Here is a 27,938-nt window from a genome sequence, read left to right on the forward strand (position 1 = left end):
ATTGTAGACTGATACTCTTTGATACAGATGGTTGCGAGAGTTATCTGCAGATCCCGTGATTACATTTTCAGGTACTTGGAGGCTTTGATTTCTTTCTCACTTCTTCAAAATGAGATACATTTCCTGTGGCAGGCAGGAAAAATTAACAGTTATTTAAAATCTGCACCATTTATAGAATAATAATTTGATTCTATCTGGAAATCATTTTAAATCTCATGGCAGACTCACAAGAATCGAAACCTTTTACTTGTGAAGGCCTCGGAGAGCGCTTTAGATTTGTGACACCGTACACCTGATTAGCAAAGAGAAAAACTTGAACCCTTAAGAATGCTCTTATCATTTTATCTATTTGAAGGTTTAGGAAATGTAGACGTGCTTTTACTTATTTATCTGTCATTTATTTACTGAAATTATGAAAATGAACAAAAAATGTCAGTTTTAAATCATATTTGTTTGAGTACTAGTTTAAAAGAAGATCAAATCTTTTCTTGTCCAAAAATATATTAAAAAAAGTAAAGCACTTTTTTTAAATAATTGTTTTATGTGATATAAAAATTGCATTTAGAAATGTTCTCCTTGTGTCTCATCACACAATAGTGTGGATAAAACGACCGTCTAAAACATAGGTGTCAAACTCTGGCCCGCGGGCCAAGTTTGGCCCGCAGCCCAATTACATTTGGCCCGCGAAGCCATACCAAATTACTATTAGCGCTGGCCTACTGGTATTATACAGTTAATATATATATTGTTTAGTATTAAGCTTTGCTTGTTCCATATTCAGTTTTTCAGCAAAACTTGTTTGAGTCCATAAGAAAAGATTCATTCTTATATCCAGAGATTTTTTTTTTCAATAAATATTAGCGTTAGCCCGCGACTTTGTTCCAGTTTTGAATTTTGGCCCACTGTGTATTTGAGTTTGACACCCCTGGTCTAAAGGATAGAGAGTTTGCTTTTTAGGATTAGTAAAAATGGTTTAGCCAAACAGTGTGTAGACGTGTAGAAACAGCTTAGCATCACACAGTGTGCATCCTAGTAAGTGTTTTAATTGTAAAAATAAAAACAGGCAGAAGAACTGAATATATAAACACGTGTTTGAGTACTGAATAAATAAAACAGACATGTAAAGTGGAAGGTCAGACAAGCATTTTGTTTATCTTACTATCATTAAGCACATTTTTAACAGTGGTGTCAATTAAAAAAGGTGTTGGTAATTCAAACACAATCATATATACAGTACAGGACAGCAGACCAGTTTAGATAATATTTTTAAAAATAACTTTTAGCAGTTGTTTGGAATACCAGCTCAGAGAAGAGGACAGGGAACGAAATCTGACACGCTTCTTCACATAGTCACGGCAAATAGTCAAAGATAAAAAAAATTTTTTAACATTATTTTTGTTTCCATTTTTATTTAACTTGGTCTAAAAGTCTTGAAGCGGAAAACGCCACTGTTCTGGGACTCCAAAGATCTTAAAGCAATACTAAAAATTATTTTGAACAGGTCAGCGTGATGAAAACTTACAAAATCTGTTCTTGCCTAAAAATGAAACCACATCAACAGGAACCATGAAGGCAGTAAATATTCAAACCTAATCTGTGTGATAGCTACAAACTTTAGTCACTGATGTGTCACCCAATGAGTGAATCTTTTCAACCAGGCAAATAAAAAGACAAAAAAAACCCTGCAGGCTTTCTTAATGACAAGAATTTGGAGAGGCCGTCTTCCTGCAGGGAATGAACAACACTAAATTAAAACGAGCGTGCTTAAAGTTGGTGATTTGCTGGATTAGGCTGCATAACGTATCCCACAATGCAACATTGAAATGTTATTTCCACTTTGGCCACCTGTTACTTCGCTTTAGCTGACTAGGTGTTGGTATCAGGGTGATTTATATATTGTGGGTTTGATTTGAAAAACCAGCAAGTCATCACCTCTAAGTACTTGGTCAGTTTAGCAGGGTCATGTGGCTTCTTGGTCAGGGGGGGTCATTATTTATGTTCTTCCTCCACCTTGGCCTTCATCACCTCCTCTTTATATGGTAATGAAACCCCCTTGGTCACTGCTGACTGACTCCGGCACCACGCAGCGACCCCTTCTCCTGGTCACGCGTCGCTTCCGGTGAAATTTAGCATAACAACGAAACCCTGAAAGATAACAAGTGACCCATTATCTGAAAAGGTGATTGAATTGGATAAAATATGAGTTTTAAATTACCAGAGGCAGTACTTTAACATTAGTAGAAATGCTCTATTTTAGGATAGAATAAAGAGCTGAATCAGCAACGCTAATGTAGCTGAGAAGGTATAAATTAAATTACTTACATTTAATATTTGTTAGAATTCTGCATCATCATCACATAATCTATGAAATGAACAACTTTAAGCTCAAAACAATGTCATGAAACACAAAAAATCTCAATTTACTGACACTTTGAGATTTACTGTTTACTGCTATGTTAGTCAGCCTCTAATCTTTTAGTCCCTCTGGGGACCCATTACAAGTCAAAGACTTTTAAAATCTTAATTGTAAACAGTAAGACTTGGGGGAAGTGACCCAAATGCACAACTGCACATGAAGAGATGAGCTGATGCTGATGCTAAAGCGCCTAATGATGCTAGTAGTGAGTAAAAAACTAAAGTAATAATCTCTCACCTTCCTCACACATGCAGTCGTCGTAGCATTTGTTGTTGAGACCTCTGTTGTGAGGTTTACACTCATGTTGCCTCAGGTCACAACAGGAACCTTGTTCAAGAAAAACACGTCTTTTATCAATCAAGCATGTTTTATATGTGTGCATAGACATTTAATATACAACACCAACACCACAGTCCTAACAGTGTAAAACACCGTTTTCAATGCTGGTGAATACATGGTCTGTGTGGTGTTTTATCACTTTATAAACAGTCAATAAATGGATTTTAAGATAACTGCCAAGAGCGATAAGGTCACAGTAAGGTCCTGAAAAATAAATATGACTCTTGTTTATACTGACCTGGAAGACAGTCCAGGTGGTGGTCACATGGTTCAATTGCATCAGCATCCACAGTCATATTTCCACTGCTGAGGTTCTTACTCCGCCTTTTGTCTGCAGAACAAGAAATGAAAACAGCTGTTTGAGCATCAAACCACTGATCAGTGTGCAGCGTCATCCAAGCAAACTGTTGGGTTTTTCACGCAGTAACAAAATTCTACTTGGTGTGTGATCTTCTTTCGGCTGCTTCCTTTAGGGGTCACCATCATCATCTGTCTCCATGTGACCCCCATCCCTAGCCTCCTTTTAGGTCACACCATCCCCTCTGCGTGTCCTCCTTCACTACATCCAAAAATATTTTCTGTTGTCTTCCAACTCTGTTTCCAAAGCGCTCAACCTGAGCTGTTACTCTGATGTACGCATATTGAATCCTGTCCATTCTGGTCACTCCCAATGAAAGTCTCAATATCTTCAACCCTGCTACCTCCAGCTCAGCCTCCTTTTTGTCAGTGTCAGCATTTTCAAACCTGTCTTTTAAACATTCCCCTTCAATCTTGCTGCTATCCTCATGTATAAAAAAAGAAATTCTACTTCACATATTTAACATGACACCCGTAAACACTGATGGCAGATTTAAGGCCTCCAGCTGCCCCCCAGCAGTAAGTGCTTTGTTACTTCTTACAAAATAATTATGTGTGTTGAGTTTATATTTCATTTACTTGAGCTTCATACGGTGGCCCCGGGAGGCCAAACAGACTGCAACTTAAGAAAACACCATCAATAAGAAAAACGCTGCAAAAGCACACAAAACACAATGAAAATAGGAAAAAGCAAAACAGAAATAGGAAAAACGAAAATAGAAATAGGAAAAAACACAAGGGAAGTGTTTCTGGGGAGACAATAACCCAAAGGACCAGCTGCAGGAACCCAAAACATGGTAGGCGTGTTTTATCATGATTCATATAATACTGATGACAGATTTTTAGGCAAATAGTTATGCTAACACACTTACCTCTCTTCTTTTCTTTCCTCACAAAACCGATAGATCCTCCACTTCTTTTAAGTGTCTTCCAGCACAATTATTAGCATATTTTGGTTCCTGCAACTGGTCCGTCGGGTTATTGTCTCCCCAGAAACACTTCCCTTGTGCTTTTGGAATTCTGCTTTTTCCTATTTCCGTTGTCATTTTTCCCATTTCCTCTATGTTTTGTGTGCTTTTGCAGCGTTTTTCTTATTGCTGGTGTTTTCTTAAGTTGCAGTCCGTTTGGCCTCTCAGGGCCACCGTAGCTTCAAGTTGTTTAAATTTAAAATATAATTTAAATAAAGTGTTAATAATGCAGTTTGTAGCCATCCTAACATGTCTCTAGTAATGGTAATATTGAGTCAGTCAATCTCTTCATCACAGTGGTGACAGATTACCATGAAATTTGATGCAGATATTAGCGTCACCTAACCTGTCTGTGGCACCATCAGCAAATGCCTTTACTTAAACAGTGAACACGTGTTAAATAGATTGCCGTGAGATTTTCTGACTGTATTCAAGGTCTCTTGTGGATAAATTAAAAACATAGATATCCTGATGTTTCTGTGGAGCCACAAGCAAGTCACGGGAAGTTTATTCATAAAGGGCCTATCAAACACAGTTATTCAAAGTGTTTTACAAGATAAAATAAAAAAAAAACATTTTAAAATTATTGTTTATTGTTTATGACAAAATTAACATAATAAAAATAAGTGGAGTTAAATAGTTTTAAAAAGTCCAGCAGTGTTGATTAATGCTGTTTTTAACTTCTTTTTAAAATAATGAGAGCTAATAACTGGTTTGATTTGACTGCTTTTCTTAGTTATTGTTAAAGTTGCAGGAGAAGCATTCTGACCTAACTGTAGCTGTCTAATAGTCTTTTTTAGGAAGGATGATAAAGACAGCATAGCAGTACCCAAATCTACAACAGATAAAGCTATTGATAAGCGTCTCAACATCTTGCTTTGACACATCTCACTTGAGCTATATTTGTCGAATACAGAAGCTGTTTTAGTTAGTCTTAATATGGTCAGTGAAACTAAGGTCCTCATCCATAATTTCTCTAAGAGTTTTCACAGAATGAGGTCTTTGGTGTCCTGGGTTCTAGGTAGGAACTCATCCATCTGTCTTTGTTTTTAATAACTTTAAAATAACTTTACTAACCTTTCTTCTTGGAAGATGACCAGTTGTCTGCTGGTTTCATGTCCTCATAATCTGTCCAGTCAAAGAGAGCCATGTCCAACGTTGGCATCACCTCTCCTTGTCCTTTTCCTCGTCCAGACCTCTGAAAATGAAAGTGTACCTTGAAACTACACCTTACCTTTTACCCATATATTATCAAGCATAGACAGTAAATACATTTCTGTCATCTGTGATGAATGCTTAGTTGTTTCAATTAAACCACAGCAGCAATAAATGAGTGTGTTTTGGTTTGCTCACTGTGTTTTGCTAGTAAATGTATTCGGTGTGTTCTTAATGAAACTCATTGGACTTGTGTTGTGACCAGCAGCAGTGATGTTTCATTGATTTATAAAATACCCCCACGGAGACAACAGGGATAGCAGCAGAGCTTTAAAAACCAATCGATTGGTAACAGAGAACATGGCTGGCCACACACCAGCATACAAATATACATCATGCAGTACTTGTGTGGTTAATACATAAACAGTTTACAGACTTGCAGTTCATTGAACAAACGCCTTTTCTTTCTAGTCAGTGGGGACAGCCACTGCCTGCAGATCCAATACAGCACAGAGTGGATGGTGAGGTGACATGTTTAAATGAAATCCAGCTGTATTTTTATTTTTATTTTTTAAAGAAATTGCATTGCAGTTATGGAAACGTACAGAATGTAATTTCTTACTTCATTATGTTTTGTTGTTGTCTTATCTATAAAAGCAAATGGAAGTGATTAGCATGCAAGAAAATCTTTGCCTTATGCGTTTATGTCAGGATGGTAGAGTGCAACATGCGATGCACTAAAGGTATGATGGTTGATGATGATGGTTTCTAGGCTAAGTGAGAAAAAAGCCCACCCAAACCACTTAAAACTGTTTTTTGCTATGTGTCAAAGAAAATAAATCAAGGTTTGCTGAACCAAATTCTTAGAATCTCCTCGAGTACCTATGCACAATTATGAGTTTAAAATGATCCTTATTTATCTTCGCTCTATTTTAGATGGAGACAGGCCCTTGCATCTGTTCTATCTCTGTTTGAAACAAGCTATTTTAGGCCAACTTTCTTCTAATTGGCTGATCCTCTCAAACAGAAGATTTGAACAGTTGGTAAGCGGGACATATATGCTCAAAGCCAGAGAACACAGAGAAGATATCCTTAATACAGAAGATCCTTTTAAGGATATCTGCTGTATTTGAAGGAAAATGTACTTGACAAAATGTTTGTGAAAGTTCTCAGTCATCCAGGTCATCGTAGTCTAAGGAGCTTGGAAAGAAAAGCGTCTGGACTTCTTTGAGTTGCTTGAAGACGTTTCACCTCTCATCCGAGAAGCTTCTTCAGTTCTAAGGGTCAAATGGTGGAGAGTTCCAGATTTAAACCCAGTGGGAGTTTCCCCCCAAAAAGGGACAAAGGACCTCCTGATGATCATCTACAGTACCTAATCACATGAGCCAAGGTGTGAAAGCAGGTGTGGGTCACAATCAGCCAGGGTTTCGGGTGAGCTCATTGTGAAACCTGGCCCCACCCTATCATGTGATTTCCTGAGGTCAGATGGCCCAGGATGTGAGTGGGCGTTAAGGCGTCTGGGAAGGGTTCTCAAAACTGGATTATAGATGGCAGAGAGTTGGTGTCGTAAACCACCACCTCTGTTCAAAGATGGTCGCTCACTTACGTCCACTGTGAGCGACCATCTTTGAACAGAGGGGGTCCTTGGTCCCTCTTTGGGGGGAAACTCCCACTGGGTTTAAATCTGGGACTCTCCACCATTTGACCCTTAGAACTGAAGAAGCAGCTTCCACCTCTCTGGGGACATCCCAGGTCCTCCAAGGTATGGAGGCCTATCTCCCCCCACCACTTCCCCTGCCAGTGGCGGACGCCCTCAGACATCGGTGCGTTGGTGGTTCTTTGTGTCCGAGGATGGGCGTCCAGGTACACACCGGCTCACTCCTTGGTGGCTGCTTATCGGGGCCTGGAGCCTGGGGCTTGCTCGGGCCACTTCGGAGGTGGGGTGCCCCCAGCCTCTCGGCCTGGGGCTCGGTCACTCAGGCACGGCTGGCTGCCGGCGGAGCTCACGGGCACGTCACTGCAACCCCCCCTGGCTTCTGCTCCGCGGCTGCTGAGTGACCCCTCATCTGGGACTCTCGTCAGCTCTTTCTGGGACAGTGGCGCGGCTGCCCCTCTGTTGGTCTTCCTTGGTCTCTTGTGTTCTGGGGGCCTCTGGATGTCTGGAGTTTTGATCTCCTCCATACCTGCTTCATGCCCTGGAGGACGGGGCTGTGGCTCCCCACACTCCCTAGCAGATCATTACATGAAGGAACCTTTTAAAACAAGCACGTTCATGCTCACAGGTGTACACACGGGTGCTCACACACACAAACTACACCCTTTTTGGCTCCTACCTCAAAGCACACTGTGCGCTGTCGATCTTACGTGCTGCACAATAATGTTTAACATTTAGTATTTACAGTTATATTCCCATAGATCATCGTGATGTTGTTTATTCTATTGCTCTCATTTTCTTCTGCTTGTTTTCTTTTTTCATTCTCAACAGGTGAAATTAAAAAAGTATCTACTGTTATCTATTATTAGCTAATTTATTGTGATGGTGTTGTTTTTATTATGTTGCTCTTTGGTGATTGTGGTGATCCAGGTGTTTTGTTTGTTTTTCTTTTTTTCTCTTCTCCCCTTTCTCACCATCTCTTCTCCCCTCTATTTTTCTTTCTCTCCCTCTCTTTCTTTCATTCTTTCTCCCTGTCCTATCCCCCAGTCATGTCTGTCCCGTCTTTAAAAAACAAAAATAAAATAAATACATAATTATAATAAAGGTCAATCAAATGGACCAATATGGCAAGGCCATGATGATCCACTTGGTAAAGTAAATCCACTTGGCATCTTTCTTGGCCTTCAGACAACAATTCTGATGGCTAAAGATCCAAACAGGACAGGCAAAACAAAACAAAACAAAAAGAACTGAAGAAGCTTCTCGGATGAGAGGTGAAACGTCTTCAAGCAACTCAAAGAAGTCCAGATGCTTTTCTTTCCAAGCTCCTTAGGCTACTTGACAAAAATAATAATTATAACAGGTCTTTTTAAGGACTTTTTCTAAAAACCTATCATCAAAAAGCCATTGTGTTGTTATATTAGGTGGGAGAAAACAGCTGTTTTAGGATGGATACATTTTTGCCCCTCTAGCTGCTCTTGCCTTTTCTTTATTTGTGAATCTTTACTTATCTTTAATAGTTTTTTCCTGTTCTGCCTATTTATACGGCTCAAAGAATGGCTAAAAAAAAATCTAGTAAAGCACATGTGGTACTGTTTATGTACATGGCACATAAACATAGCACTCTGAGGCTCCTAATAGGATATTCAAAATTCATGTCAGTAGCTGAATACCTTGTGACTGATCCAAATTTATATAAAAGTGCCATAAATTTAGGTGTCGTACTTTAATAAAATATTGTTGTGGAGATCGGCGTTTGATGGTCTAGTCATAAAGAAAAATTTCTTGATGAATTGCTAAGACATCCCTAACTTGAATAAAAGCCATAAGAACACGGTTACTGCCACTTTCCTCAGAGAGGTGAAACAAAATAGAAATGTAACACAGTAGGACTTTGTGATATCTCACGGGGAATACATGATCAATTAAAAAAAAAAGAAGCTCCTCTTGGAAACAGATCCAAATTGTGTCCTTTTACCCTCAGGAAATGTGCCTGTGAAAATAACAATCAGTTTAATTGCAGGGGGCTACCTGCTTGTCCTCTACTGCTCATTAAACCATCAGCATAAAATCGAACATTAATTAAGAAGCCTCTCAGCATCTTTGTACAACTGGATCTGGGTTCAGGAGAGGCTAACAGCTTTTTCTGCTTTGGCCCAATAATATTTGACTGCTGTCAGAGTACAGTATGCTCCTGTACTCTCTGGGGTCTCAGAAGAGTCATAGTTTCTTTTTCCTTTGCATTTCCTGAGCGTTGTCCTTTTCCTTGTTTGCTTTGCTTCCCCATTCTTGCCTTGTGTGTGCATTGTCTCCTCACTGACATCCTATTTTATTTTGAAAGATCTTTATCTGTGTCATGTGTTTTTTACTCCCTGTCTTTGTTGTTTTTCTACCTCTTTTGATTGCCTATCCTGTCTTAATTGATTTCACCTGTCGTTTTTAAACATAGTTGTCTGTTCCTTTATAATCTCTTTGTGTCTCTTTGTGTCTTCTGTGTATTGTAAATGTCTTTATTTTACCCACTTTTGTTTTTTCCCTCCTTTAATTTGAAGCAGATTTAGAAGCAAAGCAAAGACACTAAAAGTTTCATCCTGGGTTTTTAGTGTTACAAGGGTGATTCGTTTCTTAAAGCTTAACCGCTCCAGAGCAAATTACATTTGAGATGAGAGATCAAAACAACAGACTATTCAGTCTCCTGGAAAATAGCCTGACCATTCCTGGAAATATTTTGTTTGTGTTTTTGCCACTCAAAAGTTTTATCACATTTTGCTACTTCATCCCATCTGTGTCCCGGTAGCTTGCACCAACATCCTCATTCTTAATGTCACTTGTTTTAATGAGCCAACTGCCAGTTGTTTATTTGATGACCTAAAAAGGACGAGTGACCTTTTGCAAATAAGAATCAGAGAATCAATGGGTTAGCGTGAGATTATTATAGGGCAGCAAAACGTCAGGGATCTCATTCATAAGAATGACTTTAAGTTGAAAACCATGAGGAAATTATTTCTAATCAGGCTCTAGATTTGATGTAAAAATAAATTTTTTGTTGGTTATAAGGTCCAGGATACATCTGAGGCCAAAGCTGGGATGAATTTTCCAGCTCTGTCTGTCTGCTTCTACCTTATTCAATGCAGTGACCACACACGCACTACAGTCGTTTGGTTAGCAGTCACAGTGCTTAGTCCATTAAATACTAGAGAATGCTTGACTATATTCTCCGCTATTATCACCATAATCTCATCCAAAAAGTTTTCCTCTGTCTTTGACTCCATTTGTGACCAAGCAATGTGCTGGCATTTTTAAAGGAGCAATCCTAAGGCAAGGTTTCTTGAATCAAACATGAGCATGCCATCAGAAGTGATTAGGAGATCTGAGACACATGATAATTCATCGCCAGGGTCCTCACTAAAAACCATTGTTTGTTTTAAACTTACAGGTGTTAAGATGTGCTGTTAAAAATTACTGTGTAAAAATAAAGAACTCTGCTGAGGTCAGTGTCCGTCGTGCAGTTTTAAAGAAAGGGATACTCAAAATTGGATGGGTCTCACTTTGCCTGTGCGCCACCAAATTTAATGGAAATGACTCGGATAATTTTGGATTATTTTGCCTGCAGAGAAGCGGCACTAAAAGCAGACCTCTATGTAATAACCATTTTTAGTGACAGCACAATAGTAAGGCTTGGTTAGACTGTGGTACAAAAGGAGCTTGTTAGGTTTGGGAAAGATGAAGGCTTAAAGGACTTTAGCAGTAAACACGCAGTTAAGGTTACAGAAGGGTCGTGGTTGAAAGAAATAGCATTTACTAATGGTTTGAAAAAGGTGTCAAGCATGCACACACAACACGCAAGTTAATGGGGGACGGTGAGTGCTAAAGAACCATTTAAAAAGAAACACAAAATGTCTTCAATTTTCTACAAACTGCAGTTCAACAGTTCCTAACTGTCGTATTTTCATCCAGAAAATCAACCGGAAATTTCCCTGAAACATATTACAGGCTGTTGGGTTTTAACGGCAGTTTTGGCAAATCCAAAAACTTTCCTGATGTAGAGACTCTCTGTCCCCACATTTCATTTGTAACAGACCCGAGGAGTCTCAGGAAACCATATATTATTATTTTCCATTATAAATGTTGTTTAAGCATCATTCCGGGTGGCTGTGACGGGGGGTGAGTGATACCTCATAACCCCTGCAGATTTTTTCATGACACATGCACAGCCAGACACAAAAAAAAAGACTCTCTGCGCCCATAGATTTTGTCCTGAGGTGGTCTTTAATAAAGAATAGGAAGGTAGTTACAGAAAAATGTGCTGCTGGACTCTGAACTCCATGATTTTGGGTTCCAGGGGTGCCGTTTTGTTATACAGAACAGGCCATATCTATCATACAAACTGTGACCAACAACCAGCCAGTTTGGCCTGCTGGATGACGTTTTTCACAAGCAGCACCTTTGGGTTCACACTGTAGAGAGTGCCATTTCTATGATGAGCTATGAGGCTTGTGGCAGCATAACGGCTGTAATGGGGCCCATTTTCACTCTATTTCCACCACACATTGAAATCACACTGAGGCACAACACACCCAGCCTTTAATAACCACTCCAGTTTCGTTGGTTACCTGGGGTTTGGTTGAGGCCGGGGACAGCGTTGGGGGATGCTCGTTCATCACCGTGGTAACCGTAGAAGAGCCAGAGCCAAAGACGCCAATGATGGGGGAAGGGGGTTCATTGGGTGGGGTCATGCTGAGGGAGGGGGAGGTGGCAGAAGCAGAGGAGGAGAGAGGATCCTCAAATAGATCTCTGTCCTTCAATGCAGAGCTCAGCTCTGGAGAAAACCCTGAACAGAGAGAGATACATTTATTTTTTTTGTGTCAGCAAATCATATCAGCAGATTATTAGAGAAAGTTTAATCTAAAATACTAATATATAAAATAATAATAACAATACAAATATACTAATAAACTAATATTGAACTGCAGTTAAGATGAGATAGTTTTGTCACTATGGCATTTCAAACTGAAGGGGTTTAGATGTTTTTAACCTTTAATTTTTATTGCTATTGTTGCTGTTTTTCTGTTTACTATGACTAATTCTTCAAATTTTCCATAAACTATGGTTTATTCTGCAGCACGAGTCCAATAAAAAGCTTCTCAGTGTAATCTGTGCACCACGATAATGTTCCTGTTGTTGCAGTTTGGAACTCTGCAAACACCAGACCAAAAACTCGAGTTCACCTCCACAATCATTCATAATATAAATTCAGAGTCAGTAGTGGTAAATCAGAATATATTTCAAGCTGTCATGCAGTCCCTGAACTTCTTAAATTTCCTTTTAAAACCTGAAAGTACTGTATTTTGTCACATTATGTCATATTTACAGAACCTTTCAAATGTAACTGTTATTAATTTAGGTTCAAAGCCAAACAGGTTTGTCTGTGTCAGAACTGCTGAAACTGTCCACTCGATCAAATTGACAGTGTTATGACATATAACAGTGGTTTCTAAGGTAACAGCAATTGTTCTATTGAGCACCATGGGAAGAATGACAATGTGCAGAAAGACCTTTTTTTTTAGCTGTGCCCCTGAGGCGTGGCTACTTGCTTATAAATAGAGTGGGATGCTTAACTGTTTTTGCTTTGCTTTCCTCTACTCCTGAAATCTTTTTGGCAATATCAGTGTCAATATAATGACCATAGATTTAGGCAAGGATGTTGCTCTTAATTCATGTTTTAAATTCTGACATCTGATCATTTAAGATCGAGATGGAGTGTAGAAAGTTGTCATGTAGATATTTGATCTCTCGTCTTGACAGAAGACATTTAAGAATTCATTTAAATTGGTTTCCTGGCATGAACCTGGCTTTTAAATGTAGGCAATACTCTATCCAATAGAGTTTTGCTTTGTATTTGGGATCACTGTCATGCTGGAATGCTGCTATATCCCAGCAGGACAATGATCTGAGGTGAAGTTGAGGAATTTGGAGGTAGTCCTACTTCATTATTTCATCTACTTTGTACAGTGCCACTGGTACTTTTCTCTTGTCTGACCTTCTAGGCAAAGTGGTGTCACATGTGAATAACTTGTACTTATGTACAACTATTTGATGATCTGCAGTTGTTTAGAAATGGCTCCATAGACCTCTGATGCTTGTGTAAATCTACAATTCTCCTTCCTTTGAATTTTCCCATTGTTCTGCATATTGGTCTGAGTGCTTTTAAACAAATCCTTTTTGTCCTTGCAAATAGAAACTACCTGATGTAGTCAATTATAATAACAAGAAGATAATAAATCTTGGCCTTGTCAAATTAAAAGACATTGCAGAACCTTCAGCACCAAAAGATTTGAGTGAGTAAATGGATATATTTCAGACTGTCTGCATACTTTTGACCTGGTACAGATCAAAGAAAATACAAAATAGACTAAAATTTGTACACCAATCCTTGTTTTTTTTTTTAATAATTAAAGATGTTTGCTGTACATTCATTCAAACATGGAAAAAAGAAAGGTCAAAAACAGCTCAAGTAAATCATGAAAAACCCCAAATTACCATGACTAATGATTTATGCCCATGCAAACTTTTGAGCGCAAATGTATGTCTGGGTTTGTGATGCACTAACCTTTTCTGTGACGCCCCTTTTCACGCCGGCTCCCTTGTCTCCTGTGCTCAGAATGGTGCCCATGTCCATTTCCATGCCCTCTCTCCTTGCGTGTTCCTACAAGGTGGTTCTCCTGGACCTGGGATGGACTCTTCACACTCATTCGAGCTCTGTCTTTGTCCCTGCCTGGACCCATCTCCAGTCTCACTGGGCTGAGACCTTCTAGGCCTGTCCCATCATCCTCAGGTCTGGCCAAGGGTTGCAGGGGCCTGTGAGAGAGCAGCCCAGCTCCAGCCTTGGCACCCCGGCCACCGTGCCCTCTGCGGTTCCTGCTATATCCGCGGCCCTGTAGAACTTGCGAGCGGTACTGTAGGGCATTGCTGCCACCTGCTGAGGTCTGCGCCTGCCTCCTCTTGCCATGAGGAGCCCCATGCTCAGCGCTGTATGACAGTGCCAGGGTGGCAAACAGCAGCAACATACTCCAGGAGAGAGCCATTGTCTGTCCAGCACAACACCACCTACTGGGAGGAGAAAATATTTCTCAGTGCTGCACATAATTTATTCTGCGGTGTCTGCAGATTTGATCAGATTTTCCACAGAAGCTATGTTGAGGATTTGTACATCTTAAAAAATAATTCGTTTTGAGTATCAAATACTAGTTGCCTATCTTTCAGCACTCTATTTTATTATATCATTTGTATAATCTGCATATTCTGCATTTATCCAGAATAAAAAGTTACAAAAGAAATATACAAACGTTAATGTACACACATTAAAGATTATTCCCAGTTATTTTAATGATCCACAGGTTTTCCATAGCATCATTATAAAGTTGATATTGCAAGTTCCCTTTCCAATAAATTGTGACCTCTTCATTCTCCTACGACAGTTCCTGAACAATTATTATTTCCTTCAGTGACATATCCTTCTGAAAAAATATCAGACACACAATTAGTGCAATTTCCTTCCAAAGGGGGCATCCCTCATTCAGCCCCGACTATCAGCCTTTTTGTGCAGAAGCAAAAGTTGGGAGACCACAGGTCCTTGAGTGTTGTGATGCGTACTCTGCTGTATTCATCATCCCACAAATTCCGACTACTTCACAGCCAGCCTCTCGAGCACACACCTTTATTCTGGTGAATTTGAAGAGACAATGGTGAGACGCTTGTTCATTTAAAAAAATGATTTTCCAACCTTCATTCAAGGACCTCTATGCCTTACTCATTATGAGATACTGCAGTGTGCACATGCTTCATCACGGTCTCAAGAGCTCTCCAACCGTACCTTTTATTGCAAAGGTCAACATATGTGTGAGGTGTGACTGAACTAAAATATGAGGTTCTGTATATCTACAATGGCACTTCATCCAAATGTGAATGAAATGGTGCTTAATAAAAAAGTAAAAATAGTTTTTCTTTTCCCATCTTGATATCCCAGCATGCACTGCAATGAAGCTCAGATTCAATTGTAATCCAACAGAGTACTATGTGCTTATATTAGAACCAATTTCTACAGTCATTGGTAAGAACACAAATGTCCAACACAGTGAGACTGGACACTAAGCAGCCTTTACACTCCCAGCTCAAAAGGCCTGTGTGGTATTTGATTGTTGCAGTTTGTGCTAGTGTGATAATAGCACTGGTGTACTGACATCATGTATCCTGCCTCCTGCATGCTCTAACTAGTCGTCCTGCTAACTATCCTGCCCTGTGCTAGATGTGAGAAATTGTTTCTATTTTACTAGCAATTAATTAGATTATGAAAAAAAATAATGGGAAAAATAAAGTAATTTCATAAAATAAATAACTGTCATAATGACGAAATTAATCTATTAAAACATGTTGACCTCTCAATACTACAGAAATGATTCACTATAAAACTTGATGTGTTCTAGCCGTCATTAAACTTTAAAGATGCTTACACTGATCTGCACCTTATGTTAGAAAATGTTTGTTTATTTCTTTAATCATAACACAATTTGCCCTGTAATTAAAAAAAATCCAAAACTTAATGGCAAATCATATACATGGGATGTTTTGTTTTCTCCTCCACTTAAATAGGCTAGCACAATCCATTGTGACAGACATACACAGTGCTATTATGGCGCTGTGGCAGGTAACTCCTTTGTGTTAAAAGACAAATGGCAGTGCAGGGCATACAGAAAATCAATGAGGGAAAGTATTGAGCCATCAGTGATGGTGGGCACATGTGCTGTGTGTGTCTCCAAGGTGGAGTTGGGGGGGTTGATAAGCTCTCAGTTCTTTTATCACAGCGACGCGCACACACCAAGCTAAAAAAAGCACACCCTTGGTTTTAAAGTCAGTTATTTAGGTGTTTCTAAAAACAGCACACAGGTGCCAGGGTGTGTGGGTGAGCGGGCTGCAGAGGATTCTGGTGATGTCAGGAGGAGTTTGCACTACGAGTGCCGGCATTGCTCCGAGGGATTTAAAGGCAAACGTTGTCCGTTTGCCTCCGGGAGTTCGACCAGTTGTGCAGCAAACAAACAAGAGTGTGGGGCTGGCCACTGAGACGAGACCTTTATCGTCAAACAGGTCCGCAGAGTGTCGAAGGGGAGGGTAATCAGCTGTGTCGCTCACATATATATAGTGTTTAGCTGGGATTACACTCTGTCTGTTTGACACATGAATTGATGCGGGTATCGAGTGGCTCGGATCTTATCTGGTCAAAGGGGTGATTTAGAAGGGAAACAAACAAAACATTTAAAGTTAACTGTGGTGCAGGGCAGTGAAACAAGGGGATTGATTAAGGGATTACATCTCCAAAGTCTTCTGTACACATTTATCACAGTAATGGCTTGACATCTGGGGAAATGTGCCTTCTTGCCGCCTAAGCGATGCCCCAGCTTATGTTACTCCTGTGATACATGCCTCTCTGTTAGCTAAACAGCTTTGGCAACTCAGACCCTTTTCAGAACTCCCCATTTGACCTCATCACACCTACTAATGCTCTAATTGCTCAGTTGTGTGGGCAATTAGTGGATTGAGAAAGCTGACTGTTACTGTTATCTCTAACTCTTACTTTAGTTGCTTACACAATTATTTCTGTCACTGTTTGCTTATACAGTCAAGTGACTATAGCAATAATGGTATGTTGTGCTGATGATCTGTTTTCGGTTTGTTGTAATCTGGATATTTTTCTGCTTTCTTTTTCTTTTAGAGGCTTTTATTGTGTATATGTTTTACATTCCAGGTTTAGTCATGTAGCTTTAGACCACACCTGATATCTATGTAAGAGTTTTGTCCGGTGACTATGGCCGAAAATGACTTTTAGTTATAAAAATTCATACACAACATATGTTGCTAAATAAAGCATCCATCCATCCATTTCTTACCTAGTTGTACAATTCATTATCTGGAGGGACTGAAGCCTATCTGTGATGAGGAAAGAAGCAGGGTACACTCTGTACCAGGTCACCAGTCCATCAGAGGGCTCTAAATAAACTAAAGAAATAAAGTCCATACATTTATCCATTCTCTTTGCTTATCCTTATCAAGGTTGCGAGGAGGGCTGGAGCCTGTCCCAGCTACCATAGGGTGAGATGCAGCGTACACCCTTCACCTGGACCAGGGCACCAGCCCATCAGAGTGCCCTAAAAAACTAAAGAAATAAAAATCATGTATGCGCGATCATCTTTTTAATGCATTCTAGTACCTAATTCACAGCTTCTTGTTTGAATAAACTTGTAGTTTTGGTTAGGCGGCTTTAAAGAGGAATAAATAAATCATTTCTACAGAGATTTTTAAGTATTTCTTTAAAGAAATAGATCTATTCTATTGATGGTTTATTGTGTCAGGAATTTTTTCATACACCTACATATTTTAGGATTAACACGCATGTGGAGTTAGAAATAGCAGCATCACCTGAATTGGTGATGCTGCTGTGATGGTGCTCTTCAAAAAAATTTTTTTCCCAGTATAAAAAAGTAACATTGTTACATCTCCACAGAAAAAGAAGGCACCCATTCCAAAGTAAGGTCTTCATAGATGTGCTATGTGAAAGAGAAAGTAGGCGGTGAAGGAGGAAGGCCACGTATCTCGGCATAGCAGCTCCCTGTTTTCCTCTCTCATACTTTCAAGTGCTGCTAACAGGTGGCCCTTTGAGGAGACACAGGATGGGAATGATAATGGAGCACTCCGGGTGGCATTCCACATTTTAAGCATAGTCTCTTGTGTGTGATAAACAACCTCCATGAACAACACAGCCTCTTGCCAGAGCTTGTATTATACAAGCCTGTGTGTTGAAGGTAGGGCACAGCAGGGCCTCTGCTACTGAGGCGATGACGGGCCAAACGAGTGGCCCGACAACTTTAATTCCACACTGAGGTAATCTGCAACTTGAATGGCAACATTTAAACAAGCAAATTATAGCTGGGCGGTAGCTTTCATGGCTTCTGTGAGATAGCTATTGGTTGAAAGAATAAAAGACTCCGAAAACCCATTTAATGACACTTTTAATAGCACTGAGGGGGTTCAAGGATTTCTGCCGATGTTGGGAGAGTTTTGCTTATTTCTTTCACATTTTCTGCTTTTTTTTTTTTTTTAAACATCAACTTTGACTGGTCTTATCTTCTTTTTCTCACAAAATAACCTCATTGTGCTTTCTATTTTATTTTGAATGCTTTAAATCCTGTATTTTTACATTCATGTCAGCAACCCTGCAGGGTTTGGCTCTGACTTTGTGCATTGCTGCATTTTTGGTGGAAAGTTGTCAGAGATTTACAGTTAACAAACAGTCAGGTGAATAAACAACAATGAGACACTTGTGTAGGTTAACGTGCTGCACGGGTGAGAAGCTCAGAGCAAATCACACCGAACTGCAGTATTCGTTTATTTTTATAGATTACATCGTCAATATGCAAATATAATCACATTTCCTGTCACGCAGGTCCTGATGTCTGTCTGCATGCAAGCTGTGTGTGTGTGTGTGTGTGTGTGTCACAGAGTATGTGTGTTGCAGGTCAATTTCTAAGAATAATATAATGCAAGTCAACCTCTGCGGATATGTATTTCTGTGCTGGTCTCTTGTCAGTGTCACAGGGTCAGCTTCCTGTTTATACAGAAAACTGTCTGGTGAAATATGTATAACATAACTTTTGAAGCATAAGCAAATAAAACAATAAAAACTCCCTAACAAAAGTCAACAGTGTTTTTAACAGTATATTAGGAATTTGGAACCCATTATAATTGCAGATATTAAAAAGTTGTTTTTACCACAACTAAATTTAGGTCTTCTCATAGACAGAAATGTTTGATTTTAGGAAAGGGCTTTAATAACTAACAAATGCAAAGTGTGTGAGTGACTGTCTTACACACTGTCAAATAACATGAAGTTGTGTCTTTTTTTTCCCAGACTTAGAAAGAAGAAAAAAAACTTAAGGAACTGAAAAACCAATTTGAATTTTTATTATTTGCTCCTAATGTCAACAACAACAAAAATCTATCACCAGCAATCTGGTGCTCATATTTGGCTGTTTATGTGTAACTATATTTATAATGTGAAGTGGAGAGGATTCACATCATGCCATGGGAAATTTAAAGTCCAGAAGTAATAACAACCAAGTACACAAAAACAGATTTTTAATAGGAACGCATCTTGGATAATACTTTGAACCTCAACTCTCAAAGGTGTAAAGATTTATTGGTGTCTGAGCTCATCAGTGTACAGAGGGAAGCTGTGTATAGTAATATAAAATCCAATAAAATGTTTTACAAAATCCACATTTTTTGGAAGCAGGTAGGAGAAAAGCAGGTGATCTCTAACAGTGTGTAGAAAACACAATATATATTGTAGCAGTTTTTATAAGCCTGGCGTACAGTGTGGTGCCACCTGGGACACATGAATCAGAGCGGAGTAAGTATGAAATGATAGGTAATCTCACAAGAAATTGCAAAGGGGGCACTATTAGAGGGCTGGATGATTAAGCTCTGATGAGATCAGGGGCGTCTATCTGGGCTTTGATCAATTGGTCAGTCCCTTAAGCAGGACACACTCATATAAGAATAGACTTAACAGAGATTGAACCCAGATCTGCGGCTCATATTGGGAAAATGAGAGAGGAAAAGCAGTGAGGCGGAACAGGAGGCCACCCTGGTATTAAACTGCTGTACGTGTGCATCTTTTAGCTTCACCTGCTGTGACACCAAACCTCCAGGAGCCATCTGCTCCTCTTGTTTTATCCCTCATAGCAACCAGCAGGGCCATAAGGATAAAGGAAACAAAGGATCCAGGAACAGACTGTTGTCAGACAGAGGCCACCTTCGATACTTTTTTTCTTTGTTTCCAGGCCGCATACAGCGATCTGAAGTTTAACTCAGGAATACACTCCTGTTGATTAATGTCAGAATTACTCAGTAGATCTTATCCACTGGAGCAGAAAGTTATCAACCAGCTAATAATCAGGCTTGTGAGCATATGCTCAATTTGCAAATTTATTACAGGCTGTCAAAAAGAGACCAGGGGTCGCTTCGGGAGTGTGTGGCTGCACAGGAAAAAAGGAAAGCCACCTATCTCTTTTCAGCTGCTTGGTTCACTGAGCAGCAGCTCGAGTTTATGCTTGAACCAGAAAGAAAACCAGGAGAAGAAGAAAAAAAATGCACATTTAAACAAAGAAATATAGATGCGTAATCTGCTGTGTCACAAATATAACTCAGTTTTGCTCCATTCCATTTTAATAATGCTGAATATTTGATGTATTGCACTTGTCTCCTTATCGTCTGTAAAATAGTTCTAGTTTATGCTACCAAATTATCATAAATATCATCTCAATAACAAGCACCTAAATTACAGCTCCAGTAAATGCCTGTGCATAATAAACATGTCTGCCAACTGCAGTTAACGCCATAAAACTTCATTTCCTCAAGGGCCAATACCACTGACTTCAGCAATATAAAATGCTTTGTCTCCCCCAATCCTCCACAAACAATATCAATGGGATTCACACATAGACTGGGAGGATTTTGCAGCTTTTAGGTGTTTATTGGATGGCGGAGGCCCCTGGAAGCAACATAGGGTGATAAAAAAAGAAAACAAGAGCCATAAGGAAGGTCCATCTGTCACCAAGTGAGCCGGAGCAGGGAGCAGGGAGAGACAAAATGATTCGGTGGTAATTTGGTCGCAGGTACAACAGATGTGGAACGAGGCCAGAACATTGTCACTGATGCAAAGTAACATCAGCAACATCCTGGGATGGGGCCCTTATCGCCCGTCTGAATGCACACATACACACACTTTCTCTCTTTTACAATCATCGTATGCACACAAATACACACTCACAGCGGGGAAACCTCCTCCAGACACCCACATAGAGGCATGTTCCAAAAATGCTGTGAGACACAAACAGCACCAGAAGCACAGCAAGAGGCATCCCACAGAGAGGAAAGAGAATGAGAGAGACAAAGGAGGTGGGGGGACTGAGTGAAAAGGAGAAAATAAGATGTAATTCTAAGAGAGAGGAGAGCGGGAAAGAAAGGAGTGAGGCAGGAAGAGAGAGGGAGGGAGAGGAGAGAGACTGAAATCAAAGCGGGAGTGTGAGAGAGAGATGGAAAGAGAGGGAGGATTTATCCTGTCTTAATTAGAACAAAGTGTCGTGGCATCTCGTATTTTGTGGCAGATAAGGGCACCAGCTGAGTCCCCTCTTACACACAACAAACAACAAAGAGCTGGCTTCAGCAGCTGATAACAATACTTGCCCCTTTCTAACCCATGAAATGTGGACACCTGGGTCTGTCTCTGGACATTCTGCATGGGAACAGTTTGACCGGTCAGCGAGGTGGGAGGGGGGGAGGCACTCCTGTTTAGAGATGATCAAGTGAAGCATGCAAACGTATTATATGAACGCAAAGTTTCCCTTCTTCCCGCTCGCTCCGTGGAAGCGAGCGGCGCTGACTGCCTGCCAATGTTGAAAGCATCTTGATCAAACAGATGCAGCCATGCTTGGCAGTGGCGATCAAGGCGAGATTCACACCACGGTGGAGGAGACTGGATGGGAGTTTAGCAATGTAGCTTTTTTGGCTGAAAATCAATAAAAGATTAAAGAAATGAGGAGATTTGATTGTGCAGTGAGTGAAAGAGCAAAATGAAAACAAACAGTGATTCTTTTGAGGTAATTTCAATCGGTCTTTGATACCAGTAGACTAGATGCTAGTTCGGTTTATCACAGTGTGTGCGGCTTCTGCCAGGCACAACATTAACGACAAACCACTATCTTCCAAGTCTTTGAAACGCATCTAGAAAAAGACACAAAATTAATTTCCACTTGAACATCAAATGTTGTAAATGTGTCCTTGAGTTATCTTTTCATTTCCAACTCACTTAAGATCGAATCAGTTTTATTTGGGCCCGAGGTCCACTCACGGTGGGGTTCCTCCACACTCCCTCTGATCATGTCTAATGCGCCCCTGCTTGATTGACTTGCTATTAATTAGCATTAACTCCTTCAAGTGAGTCTGCAAAAATTGCTCCTTTCACTTTTAATTGCAAGGTGACACACAGAGTCCTCCCCCCATTTCTCTCTCACTCACTCTCTCTAACAAACACGCGAGCACACACGCGCACGCACCATTACACACAGCGTCTTTGGTGTGCAGTGAGCAACAATGAGCTGTCAGGAAGAGATAATCGCTCCGATCATTTATAACTATCCACACCATTCATCCATTAAGTTCCTTTGTAATGCTGATCTGATTTAAAAGCATGACAGCAGGACACACAAAAGTTAAATTAATTGTCGAGTCAAATCTGTTTTTCCGCCATCAAGCCATATCTAATCCGATGTTTGCAAACACTCACTCGTTGCACACAACCGTTAAGAACGACGCTCTGCCTGCCAGTCAAACCGCGTTTTTTTTTTTTAAATCAGTGAATCTGAAAGGAAAACCTCGGCATTAATTAAGTTATTAAAATGGTCTGTGTGACAATATTAAGGACTAGACGGACAGAAGCAATCCTCTTTAAAACATTTGCAATAAAAGGATTCAGAAATAAAGATGCAAGTCCATGATGGCATCAGAACTGGGAATTGGACTCAGTCTGCTGTTTGAGTATGAATATCTATTTAAAAAGGGCAGAGCGAATAAAATAGCAGGAATTTACAAACGTCACAGAAACACCTGAAACAATGTTTGGAAACCAAAGAAACGATATTAGCCGCAATAGTAAGCAATCTAAGCACTTGCTCTGGCAATGATGTAATTCGTTTTTCCAGGATTATAACAGAGATGATTCCTTACTTTCTGTTTGTTTCTCCTTGTTTTCCTCTGGTGTTATTTAAGCCTCAAACAGCAGTTCGCTCATATGGCTGCAGGTTGACAGCAGGACAGGACCGAAGCGCAGCGCAGCAGCAGCTCTGTAGTCCGCTCTCCGGGATGTGCCGAGTATCCGGACTGTCTCTTGCTTCTTTATAATGAGGAGAGTCAACCACTCCGGAGTGCGCGCTCCCGAGTGCGCGTCAGCGTCAGGGCTAGCTTTATCTCCAAATGGGGCTTGTCCCGGCAGGTAAAACGTGGATAAAAAGGGGGAGGGGGGAGGGGGGGTCGCTAGAGCATTGACGTAATACTGACACAATCAGCATTTTCTATCAGTTTTCCAAGTTGGGAAAGAAGATCAAACAAAATGATCAGAAACTTGACTTTTATGTGAAATTCTCAGCGTGTCAAAAATATTCCTTGTGATTTGTTGCCCCAGTAAGCCTCCTCGCTTATCCAATATGAACAAAGCTACGTAGTTTTTGATTATTTTCGCTTTCCAGTCAGCACATGTGCTTGTTTCTTTTCTCCAAAATTCAACTGTGGACAAAGCCCGAGCATAAAGAAAAGAGCTTCCCAATCTGATGTAACTACACGCTCAGAAAATAAGCTAGTTTACCTTTAGGGGTACAAGAGCTTGACACTGCAGCAGTACTTGTAGTAGGTAGGCTACTGCCTGATGTACTCTTGACAATCCTCTCATTTTTTACACATTCAGAGGGAGCAAAATTGTGTTTCCAGTAAGTTTTCCAGTTTTACTGACACCACAAAGCTTTATAGGTATATCAAATCAGCACCTGCAGCAAACTAAACTGCACCAGTTAATACAGAAAAAAAAAATTAAACATGGCTTTGGGCCGCAGGAGCACTCTGAGGTAATCCACCTGGCACAGGGAGCACAAAGGTCCCAGAAAAGCAAGAACCTTCTTACTGTGCAGTGCTAACCAGTATACAAGACAGGTGCAGAATTAAACTTGGCATGCATTAAATAGCTTTTATTTAACTTAAATAAATAGCCAAATCCATAAAAAAGAGAAATTAATATTTTGCCTATTTTCTATTTGCATTTGCCTGCACGCAGATTTTAAGTCTGCGTGCAAAATCTGCGTGCAGAAGAAATAGTGCAAATATGTGCCACTTATGGGGTTTACTTTGGAGATATAGTATGTTGAATTTCACCTGCAAAGAGAGAAATAGACTTTCAATGTACTTTCTGCCAGAGTCAAAATAACATAACCTGTCTGACTTTATACAACTATAGCCAGGACATTAGAAAGACTAACTGCTCTAAATTCAGCCTTATCAACTAAATTGGTGCCCAATCTCACCAAAGTTGTTGTAGCTGAATGAGAGCAGATTCCTGCAGCCAGGCTCAGAAGTCAGGTGAAAAGCATTCACAGGGTGGTGGAGATGGCCAGTGAGGCACATTAATGCATGTAGTTTTAGAATTTGAGGTGAAACATTTCATTCAAGAGAAAATAATTCTGACCCTATTTTTTTATGCCAAAAATAACTGGTTGCATCATCTATAAATCTATCTTTTCGAAGTACACGGCTCAAGAAGATTCCAGCAATACTTTTAATAACATTCAGCAGCAAGTTCGGTTTTTACATATCCTCTGCAGTGAATTCTGGTACTGCATCTTTCATGAACGGTTCTCACGCAAATCGATCTTACAAAGTCTGCAGAGCATCCAGCCCAGTCTCATTCTAAATCTACACTGTGAGTCTGTTATGTGTTGGCAAATTCAATTCTGTGTATTTGCAGTATGATTGTGTATAAATCACTTGGGGGAATAGGTTGACATTTAGAAACAGTCAGCTATTTTGTTTTGTGCATCCACACTGAAAAATGCGCTTGTTAGCTTTATTGAAACCAATGAACAAGCTTTATAGTCATTTGGTGTGAATGCAAACAATGGTGACAAGCCACTTAGCAAACTGTGAGTGCAGCGCAGAGGGACTGAGTCTGCAGAAGGCAGATAACAGACGGAAATTCCAACATGCCGTTAGAAATTAATATTGAGTGCCCAAACATCTTACTTTGTGAAGGGTCCAATTCTGACTAACCAAAAAAAGGACACGCTGTGTATAAAATCCCCAATCCTTGGGTTTAGTTATGCTTAGTATGGGCATATGAAGCAAACATCTTTATTTAGCATATCATTTCATAATCTCTTTACTTGGTGTAACATTTCTAAGGAGGTTAGTTTGCCTGTACATACCACGGTGACTATTTCTGTTTGAGCTTGATCGAGCGGCCCGAGAGGCAGAAAACAGAAATCACAAGTTGGAGCGGAGTTCTGAAATTTGAAGCACATTTACTTTTCCACCAAATGACACAAGAAATAGTTCTGGCCAGCACCTCTCCACAAACAGATTCCAGCATCAGTTCAGACAACAACTGACACACTTTTGGGTGCTTTACTGCTGAAACTACCTAAAAACATTTGAACACTGACTGTATTTTCTTCAGATTTAAATTTCCACATATTGCTTCATACTTACAGTGTATGTCAGGTGCAGAATGATATGAGCAGTCAAAGATAGCATTTTAATGGGACCCCTGTAGCTCCTGTGTGGCTTCTGTGAGACTAAAAATTCTTTTTGAGAGCTCATGATGGGAGTTGGTGGCGCACATGCTGGAATCAGAACGTATTCTCACAGGCTTGGATTTTACAGCAGTGTGGATTCTGAAGAACAGCTGCAGATTTACGATGGAAATATAGGAGGGTGATGTTTTTTGGGGGAGCTTTGTAATTCCCTTTTAAAAATACTTCTACAGCAGTTCTGCTTGAAATAAACTTTCTCAACTAATAACATATACATCCAGTGATCAGCTGCCTAATATTGTGTAGGCCATTAACTTGCCACCAAACAGTTCTCACCCAATAAAGCAAGAACACTGGTTGCTGGGAAGGCCTCTTCTATTTATTTCTTTTTGGCCGTGGGGTTTGAGAGTGAGGCCTGTTGGTATCAAGCTTATTACAACACATGCTGATGTTCAGCTGAATTGGATCTGGCAAGTTTGGAAGCAGGACTTGAGCCCTTTGTTGTAATGCTTGAGCCATTCCCAAGCAGTTTTATATGGTGCGCACATCATCCCGTTCAGTACCAACCACTGTAGGGTGTGCAGTGGGTGGTATGTGAACATAGGAGGATGTTACAGGAACCCAGATTTCCCAGAACACATTGCAGTGTAACAGAAAAATCCGTCATAGGTTTTCAATATTGTGTCAGACTGATGTATATACCAGATGAAACACAACTGCTGTAACAAATTAAACAGCTGATGATATTTTCACTGTTTCTTGTCACAGCAGCAACTAAATTACAAGCTGCCAATGATGATGATGATGTACCTCCCATCAATTTGAATAACGATGTGTTGTGATTGAGTATGCATAAAAATTACAATGAGTTGAAAAGGCACCTAAAAGTAATACAAGATACAAGGCTGTGTTGTATAATTAATACCAAAGTGTCAGTAAAAGAAATGAGCAGTTAGCCAAGCTCAATAAAATAAACAAAAACTGAACTATCTTGGGTTTTTTTTTTTTACCAGTGAAGTTGCTGAAAATTGAGACATGCGACCTTTTTGAAGGCCATTTTAGCACTTCACCCCTCTGCAAACTCACTGTGCTCCTCGAACACTAAATTCCACCATTTCTAAAAGAAAGAATAAGTCAGTAGTGGATAACATTTGAGTGAAAAAACTCAGATGTGTGAGAAAAAATTCTATTTACCACTTCCACAGGTAAAACCAGAAAAGCCATTTATCTAAAACAGTGGCGGTACCCACATTGTCATGTTGTATGTTTAAGGTCACGTGATTGATTTAATTGATGTTATTGTTGCTCAGAGTCACAAAAGGTTCAGCCACAGCGTGTTGAAATTCAAACTTGAGAAGAAAACTTCTTTTCAAACGACTGTGTTTACTGTAACTACAGTGATTTGTGTTATGCAAACAGTAACAGTCAATGCGTCACTGTCTCACTGGGGCTGTGGTATCAGTGTGTTATGAGCCTTATCTATAATTGGAAAGTTGTACAAAAACAAAAGGTGACAAATGGTCTGTTCCACTGCAGCTGCTGAGGTTTTTTGAAGTCGTTTTTGTGCCTTGTCAAGTGTTTGGTGAAGTAGTTGGTTTGATTTTCACAACATCAAACCAACTACTCACTTAGGTCAGATTATTGATGACCGGCTGACATAATACAATGCTAATATAAGTATGCATGCATGTGTAATTTGTTCCCTCAGTATAATGTACTGAATCTTGAAACCTAGAACCCACAGCCACCCACCATCTCTGTCAGTCTGCAGTATGAGGAAAATGCTAAAATGTTGATGTCTCTAATAGTTCTAATATTTTAAATTATAATATTCATCATCTTTAATTATTTGGCATTCTTTTTAGCTGTTGCGTTTGTATTGCATGCTTTGAAAAGTTACAAACTGTTTTAAGTGTCATTTAAGCAGGAATCATTAGCATATCAAAATGTGCATCAAGGCCATCATTCTCACTTAAATGACCTACAAGTTGGGCCACATTACAGTCAGTAGAAAGACTTTATAAGCAGGCCTTAAAAATATCATGCAAAAAGTCAAATCATAACTGTACGTTTTTAAATAAACATGTTTTTTTCCAAATTTGATTAACTTTATAGACATTTTATTTGTGTCTACAATTGTTCATAGTATGCTCTCCGTCACTTAATGAGTTCATTACAAAAAATAAATCAATCCGTGCATATCTACTAGAGAACTTTGTAAAGATGGCAGTGAGTTTCTTCTGAATACCCGCAGAATTAAGAAACACAACAGGTTTTATTTCCTTCTCCAAATCTATAAAAAAAGGTTTCTAGGTGATCAAACATGTTGGCATAATTTAGAGTGGTGTCATTGTAAGTCTCTGATTTCACTAAGTTTGTTTCAGTATGTTTTTTCACATCTCTTTATGTTTGCTTTGTTTTCTTGATTTTCCATGAATGCCAATTAACCTCCAGATGTCTTACATGCTAGTTTTCACTTCCTTTGAACCAATTTGTAACATTCTGGTAACCGTGAATGTTTGGTGCCAGTCCATCTTGTACTTGTAGATCTTTTAGTTTAGCATTTTGTTAGTTAAATGTTAGTCATCTGCTTGTTTGGGGAAAACATTTATTTTTTTGTATGTAGCAACATTTCACCCAGATAC

General features: G+C 39.7%; 1 protein-coding gene across 1 annotated transcript; it reads right to left on the bottom strand.

Moving 5' to 3' along the window:
• Positions 1-1,023: 1,023 nt before the first annotated feature.
• draxina (dorsal inhibitory axon guidance protein a) lies at positions 1,024-22,907 on the bottom strand. The gene is made up of 7 exons (XM_026167166.2): positions 22,727-22,907; positions 13,500-13,999; positions 11,503-11,720; positions 5,158-5,278; positions 2,994-3,086; positions 2,654-2,743; positions 1,024-2,145 (listed from the first exon to the last, which is right to left on the bottom strand). Exons 2-7 carry the CDS (start codon positions 13,972-13,974, stop codon positions 2,033-2,035), a joined length of 1,110 nt encoding a protein of 369 aa, XP_026022951.1. The 5' UTR covers positions 13,975-13,999; positions 22,727-22,907; the 3' UTR covers positions 1,024-2,032.
• Between the last annotated feature and the right edge of the window lie 5,031 nt (positions 22,908-27,938).

The sequence above is a fragment of the Astatotilapia calliptera genome, chromosome 5, assembly GCF_964374335.1.
Source record: "Astatotilapia calliptera chromosome 5, fAstCal68.1, whole genome shotgun sequence".
NCBI lineage: Eukaryota > Metazoa > Chordata > Actinopteri > Cichliformes > Cichlidae > Astatotilapia > Astatotilapia calliptera.